A 7,589-nucleotide genomic window follows, 5' to 3' on the forward strand; every position below is an offset into this window, starting at 1 on the left:
CATTCAGAGTCCAAAACACATTAATACAAAGCCTGGGACTACTACATCTTCAAACCTGTCCATCTTTGTCCTAACAAACAGCTGCCTCTTCCACACACTCCTCAAGTCACCCTCTCCCATGCTATGGCTCCATGGTTTCTTTCCTGCTAAGTCTACTACAAGTATCTAAAGCAATTCATTCCCTCCAGGTCCTCCCAATGCAGACTTACTCTCATACCATCCTGTCTCATTTCCCTGATGCATGCACCTCATCACCTTCTCATCCAAACTCTATTCCCAGCTTCTGACTTTCTTTCTTGAGTTTGCTACCAGACTCGTGTCACCAACAAACAGCTTCTGATTTACCTCCCAGGCCCCTTCCATCTCTACTATGCCGTAGACCTGACCCTCGCTTTAAGATCCACGGACACAAGTGTCTCATGGAAAGAAGCACGAATTCTTTGAAACTGAGTCACTTCAGCAGCTTACTTGAATGCAACTGGTTGTTGGCGAAAATTTCCATAAGAATAATGCACAAAGATCTTGAAATCAGAGTTCGAGCAAGATGGCAAGTTCACGAGCATGAGAAAATATTGTTGATCTTCTTGATGCGTGTTATGGAGTGATACTAACAATGTCATTTGCAGGAAAAACGAGGATTTAATCGACCCTTCACTGGCGGCCATGGTGGCGTCGGCTACGGTGGTGGCGGCTACCTGATCGTTGGTGGCGGTGGTGGTGGCGGCCACGGAGCCAGCTCTGCAGATATCGCCAACCAAGCTGCAGCTCAGGCAAGTGCTGCTGCCGCAGGTCTTCAGGGAGCTTCAGGTGCAGCTGCGGGAGCCGCAGCTAACCAGGCAGCAGCAGTTGCAGCAGCTGCAGCGCAGACAGCGAAGGCCGCAGCCGCCCAGAAGCAGTCCCAGGCCGCACAGATCACACAGGCTGCCCAGGGAGCGCAGGCCGCAGCCTTCGCAGAGTCTTCACTCTCTGGACAAGCCTTCGCCGCCGAGCAGGCGGCAGAGAACGCTTACAACTTGGCCTTAAAGGTAGCCAACGACTTGGCCGCCGCCCGGCAGGAGGCTAGGGCAGTTGTCGCTCAAGCTTTCCAAGCTCTGCAGGCTTCCAGAGCAGTACGGGCTGTGCAGGCAAACATGGCCGCGCAGGCTCAACAGGCCGCCAACTCCCTCCAACAGCAGCAGGTTGTTGTTATCAGTGACCTGCGCTCGGCACAGGGAGCAGCAGCACAAGCCCAGGGAGCAGCGGCCAAGGCTCTGGCTAAGGCCAAGGGCACCGGCGGGGGCTACGGCGGCGGATACGGCCATGGCTACCACTGAGGGCGTAATGCCTGAAGTACTGTTGATCTAGAATTTCCATACGTTTGCAAACCTGTGAAGAGGACAGGTGTGTGTGGCTGCGGACGTAAGAAAGGGTGGGGAAGTTGGTGTGTGTGGCCGCTACGGATAATAACACCAGTTGGTCCCTCGTAGATGACAATGTTCTGTATATATTATGTGAGGAATAAATAAAGACATATATAAGAAATAGCCTGTACACCTATATGAATAAACAAACACGTCTTAGTACAGCATTTTCTTCCCTTCCATGAGTCTATATACTGACTGTCCCGTTGATGTGGAGAGCCCTTGCTATTAGCGTTATAAACAGATCTTCTATATACCGGTAGTTATCATGGCTGTTCTTTACCCTCTTTTTTGTTTCACTCACCCAACCTTGCTGAGAGTAACTGTCGGTGAATGGAAATTTCATTTAAAAAAATGAAAAAAAAAAAAAAACCCTGATGGGGCTCCTGAAACTCACGAGGCCTCCATGCGGGAGCAAGGTAAGGGCTCCTTTGGGGCGGAACGATCCTCACTGTTGGTCTTTTTTTTTTCCTCTCCCTGATGATGATACAAATTGAAGGTGATTTGTAGCTAGTGGTGTGACTGTCTGCAGGCAGAGTCCGGAGGGGCACGTAAAAGGAGAGAGATGAGAGTAAATGTGTACACGTAAAGTAACGAGTTATAGCAAGGCGATGAGACAGGATGGTTCGAGTGGAGAACCTGAAGAAAGTTGAGTGCTATAGATATGTGGCAGTGGACATAACAGCGGTTGGAGCCATGGTGGCTGAACTGAGCCCCAGATGGCTCCTTGAGGCTTGATATTTGTGGTCTTAATACGTTTTGCTATATGATAAACGCTTATGATAACTAAATGAATGTGATATTTCTGGATGAATGTTTTATCAATGTCTATCTGTGAAAATGCGCAAAAACAAATTTCACATAATTCATGTAATGAATAAAATGTTAACATTATTATAAAGGTCCTGAGTGCACTACGAAGCGTGTGAACGGAGCTCAGCGTTTGCTAGCAAAAAGATGAGTATGTATGACGGTATAGCAGTCCCGACATTGTTGGACCTTGAATGTGAAAGAAAGGAAGACGGTGGATGTGTTGGGATGATATGCCAGAGGATTATACGTGGTGTAAGCTAGGTTGATCGTGCAAAGAATAACTGTGTTAGACAGACGTGTGGCAGTAATGGCAGTCGGATCGAGAAAGCAGACCAGGGTTTGCTGAAATGGTTAGGACTCATGAGTAGGAAGAGGGTAAGGAAGAAAAGATTGGCTAGAAGGATTAATGTGCTATAAATGGAGGAACGAAGGGGCAGGGGGAGACCGAGGATATGGAAGGATGAAGTAATGGTGGGAATGGGAGGTTAATCTTGCCTGAGCATTCATGAGGATAAAAGGTATGCACATGAGTGAACTGGATCGACGAGGTGTATGTATGTGGGGTGACGTGCGATCAAATGGCTGAACTTGGGCGTGTGAAGTGGTCAAAGTAAAACTTGGTATAGTCTATAGGGTTTGGCTGTGAATGGTAGGCGCTTGTTTCAGTACTTACACATGATAGATAAAGAGCTGGTGTGTGCAAGCGAGGCTACTGTTTGTTTGTTCATGACATTACCTCACTAAAGTGGGAAAAGCAATCACGTTAGTGTGTGTGTGTGTGTGTGTGTGTGTGTGTGGTTTCATACATATCTGTCATTCCCCACGTTAGCGAGGTAGCATCAAAAACAGATAGCTAGGTCTCAGTGGGAAAAATTCTCATTTGGCCCGAGACTCTGTTCTTTTTTTGGAAAAGTAAAACTGGAACTGAGGATTTCCAGCCCCAGCTCCCACCCCTTTTAGTCGCCTTCTACGATACGCAGAGAAAAAGTGGGAAGTATTTTCTCCCTTATCCACTAGCGCCAGGAAACAGACGAAACCCCATCCCCTCATATACACACATATACATACTCGCACATATACATATACATGCACATACGCACATATACATATATACACATGTATATATTCATCCTTGCTCGCCTTCATCCATTCCCGACGCCAACCCGCCCAAAAGGAAACAGCATCACTACCCCTGCAACAGCGAGGTTGCGCCCAGAAACAGACGAAAAAAGGCCATATCCGCTCATACTCTCTCTACCCGTCATGTGTAATGCACCGAAACCACAGCTCCCTATCCAAATCACAACTCCCTATCCTCATTCAGGCCCTACAGGCCTTTCCATGGTTTACCCAGACGTTTCACATGGGGGCATGTGAAACTGACAGCTAGTCGACCCCAGTATACCACATCGTTCCAATTCACTCTATTCCGTGCACGTCTTTCACCCTCCTGCATGTTCAGGCCCCGATCGCTAAAAGTCTGTTTCACTCCATCCTTCCACCTCCAAGTTAGTCTTCCGCTTCTTGTTACCTCCACCACTGACATATATATCCTCTTTGTCAGCCTTTCCTCACTAATTCTCTCCATAAGTCTGAACCATTTCAACACACCCTCTTCTGTTCTCTCAACCACACTTTTTATTACCACATATCTCTCTTAGACTCTTCGTCGTATATCAACTGAGTTATATTTCTCTTTTGTGTCTCCCCCGATGATGCAATTATTACCCGAAAGTGCACCTGGGAACTTATCGTGTTTCATTTTCCCCGTGGACTCATAGGAATATATATATATATTTATATATATATATATATATATATATATATATATATATATATATTTTTTTTTTTTTTTTTTTTTTTGCTTTGTCGCCTTGAATAGCGCCTCAGTTGCTCGTGCGGTCTTAGGTAACAGAAAAAACAAAAGATCGCAGCTAGTGATTACCTTAAAGATTTTACTTTCATAATTTGAATGTCAAGTGTTTTACGCAAGATAAATCGTCAGCCTATTTCGGGGCTTGTAACTTTATACTTACAGCAAAAAACTGTTGACTAATGAAAAACAATTTATCTTAAAGTAATAATCACCATAAATCTAACAGGCTAACAAAATTTCTAGGGAAAAAATCGTTAATTTGCTTGTGACAGGGAGTCAGGTACAGAGAGATACATATTTAGCCAATTGTATACATGCAATAGCTATCGAGGCTTCCCGACTAGCCCGCTAATGACAATGAAGCCTAGAATAATATTTCACAAAACAGCTGCCTCGCAAACGCGGGAGACAGCGACAAAGCAAAAAAAAAAAAAAAAAAAAAAAAAAAAAAAAACAGCTGCTGTAACTTTAGGGTGGCTGGGCTTCGCCATTAGTACGAGTGACTTGGCGGAAGAAAGGCACCTGAGGCCTCCCAGCCAGCTTGCTAAAGACGGGGGCTACGTTTTTCAAATAACTACTGTAACTTCAGGGTGGCCAGTCCTTCGCCGCGCATACAAGAGACTCCCGAATGGACTCTAAAGAAGAAAAGGTGATTGTGTAAAAGTGAAAGAGAAACACTCAGTTTCTTTGGTTGACAATGGTGACTAAATAGGTGCTATTGTATGAGGTGGGATTGTAGAATATGCCCAGTTTGGGCATCTATACGTGTCTCTTCGCCACATAGGAAACTAGTACAGTAGAGAACCTAAGATAAATGGGTAAGGGAAACATGTATATGGCATCTTGTCAGCAAAAATAAATCGAAAGGTAAACAAGAGGCTGTCAAAGAAACAAAACGGTTGCAAAGGACCCGGTGTGTTGGCATGGGAAAATCAAAGTTATGACATACTAGCATGACGAAACAAGCTCTAACTGCGGAAAACGAAAAATGACAACTCAATACAAAGTTAAAAAACTAACTTTCCTATAACAGCAAAATCAAGGTAATATTGCAGGGAACACGAGAATCTTACTACAAAAGCATAGCAAATCTGACATCCTAAAAGTCATCTGGCATTCAATCCAAGGGAAAATGAGCAAGAATATAATCTGACAAGTGAAATAAATTGTATTGCAACTTGACGGAAAATGTTGGTTAATGCAGACTGCATAAAGGAAATCAAGAATGTCCACCTGAGGAATAAAACAAGATACTATCTTAGTGAGAGACGGGGAAAAAAAAGAAAAAGGGAAACTTCAAAAGGGAAGCCATATCTAAACCTTTGTGATGTTTATCTGACATTCTACGTGCCAAGTCATATAGTGCCGTCTACTGTTACTTTCACAATGTCATATCAGGATACTTACGGTATATCTGTCACCAACGAGTACTTGAGGCAGCATAACACTAGCACTACTTGCATTAACTCTCGTATTTTCTCTATTTTCTTTTCAAAATCAATTTTTCACACACGGTGTATCACTTAAACAAGACGTGTTGTTTCCACGTGATTGGCTTGCCCGTTTTCGTGGTCAGATTAAGATCCATACTATATAATGATGATATATGTATAAGATGAAATATTGTGAAAGAAAAATAACTATTTGACTTTAAAAAACGATTGATATTACATTCTTGATACTTTGCTCAAGTTTGTCTTTTTTGAATTGATGATGATATTTTCAAATACATATGATTTGATTATTTACACGAGGGGTACCAGGGTCCCACCAAGCGGTTTTTCGGTTTCAAGATTGAGTCTTTACCTCTAGTTCCTCTGGTGACACACAGGCCCGAAGAATTTATGTGCACAACAGACATGATGCTCTGAAGAATAATGGCTACGTACTGGTTAGTCAGAACCATTTATCTTGTTTACAGTTGACGAACGAGGAATGAACAGTTTCTAGTTGCGTTGTGAGAGCGCGTGCTCTGAAAAATGAGTCTAGGAAAACAAGAAAATGACCCAAAAATTGCTAGTGTGACGCCGCCTTTAAGGTATATTTGTCACCGACAACTTTTCATAACTTTTGCATAATGCTTGCACTTACGTAATTCTACCTATGTCGTACGTTACGCGCTTTTCTTTGTTACATCATACCTCAAGTGCTGTTCCTTCTGCCATAAATCACTTGATATGCATGTATCTCTCTCTCATTTATTTCATGAACTATCTTTCTGCATGTGCAAGTGTCTATAGCTTTTGAATAGAGACCATGTATATCTTTTAGTGTGTTTATGTGTGTCAGCATATGTATCTTTGTATTTTTGTACTTTTAGGGAGGAAGCTTTCTTAAAGTATTTTTTGATTTTTCGATTTTCCAATGCTTCTTTTGTTTCACTTTCTCTTCTTTTAGCTTGTTCCCCGTGTTCTCGAATTTTGCTCAAACAATACCTCCTAACGCCCTCTATGCACTTTTCTTGCCGAGCTTTTAAGTGGGTCCCCTCGCTTTCATTCTCGGTTATATGCAAAGAACAATTCTATTTGTACTGAATATATTATTGACTCGTTATCAGTAACCGTGTGTTTGTGTGTAATTACTCTTTGAGTGTTACACGGGGAAAGGGTTGTCCCGTCTCTTAACTTTGCCGAGCTTTTAAGTGGGTCCCCTCGCTTTCATTCTCGGTTACATGCAAAGAACTATTCTATGTGTACTGAATGTATTATTGACTCATCAGTAACCATGTGTGTGTGTGTGTGTGTGTGTGTGTGTGTGTGATTACTATTTGAGTGTTACACGGGGAAAGGGTTGTCCCGTCTCTTAACTTTGTATGTATGTATGTATGCACACATGCACACACACCCTGACTTTTTTTTTATTCAACCTTTCTTCTCTGATCATCCCTCACCTGTGTCCCAACACCATGATAAAGAATTGCATGTGTCTGTTTAAAAATGTACCCGTTTCCATGCTTTGCATAGGACATATATATAGCATCTCAGAGCATCCTTCTGTAGATATAGATGTACTAGAACGTTATTCGTTTTCTTTTGAGCGAGACAATTTGAGTTGAAGCTTCAGCCACCTAGAACTGAGGTCTGAGGTAACTAGTGAAATGGATGGAGCCAGGTTTACAATCTATTGAGATCACCACAATTGGCGCACAGAATACGCTGGATCCTTTTTTCCGCAACGTAAATGAATGATTTGGAAATACGAGTTTGGAGCGCCGCTAAGTTTTCTTGGCCTATTTCATTGTTGCGTACTTTGGATGAAAATAGTGTGTCAGCTTTCTGTTTTCATTTTTGTTAGAAGACGAGTTAAGTTTTCACGTTTTCAAATTCGACCATAAGTTAAGAATTCCAGCAGCTTGGTAAAAGTAAAAATAGCGTTGCTTGTTTAAACCTATCATCAGGCCTGCTAGTGTTATATGAATTGTTTTTTGATAATATTTTTTTCATTCCTATGCGCTCCAGCTATTACATGAGCAATTGATAAAACGCTTGGATTTAAGTTGA

General features: G+C 42.6%; 1 protein-coding gene across 1 annotated transcript in view; it reads left to right on the forward strand.

Moving 5' to 3' along the window:
- Positions 1-1,553, forward strand: part of LOC139766805 (uncharacterized) — a 2,919-nt gene extending 1,366 nt beyond the window's left edge. Inside the window, exon 3 of the mRNA XM_071695723.1 lies at positions 627-1,553. Coding sequence (XP_071551824.1) covers positions 627-1,313 — 687 coding nt within the window. The 3' untranslated portion in view covers positions 1,314-1,553. The remainder of the gene's footprint in view (positions 1-626) is intronic.
- Positions 1,554-7,589: the final 6,036 nt, after the last annotated feature.

Source organism: Panulirus ornatus, chromosome 58, assembly GCF_036320965.1.
Source record: "Panulirus ornatus isolate Po-2019 chromosome 58, ASM3632096v1, whole genome shotgun sequence".
In the NCBI taxonomy this organism is placed as follows: Eukaryota; Metazoa; Arthropoda; class Malacostraca; order Decapoda; family Palinuridae; genus Panulirus; species Panulirus ornatus.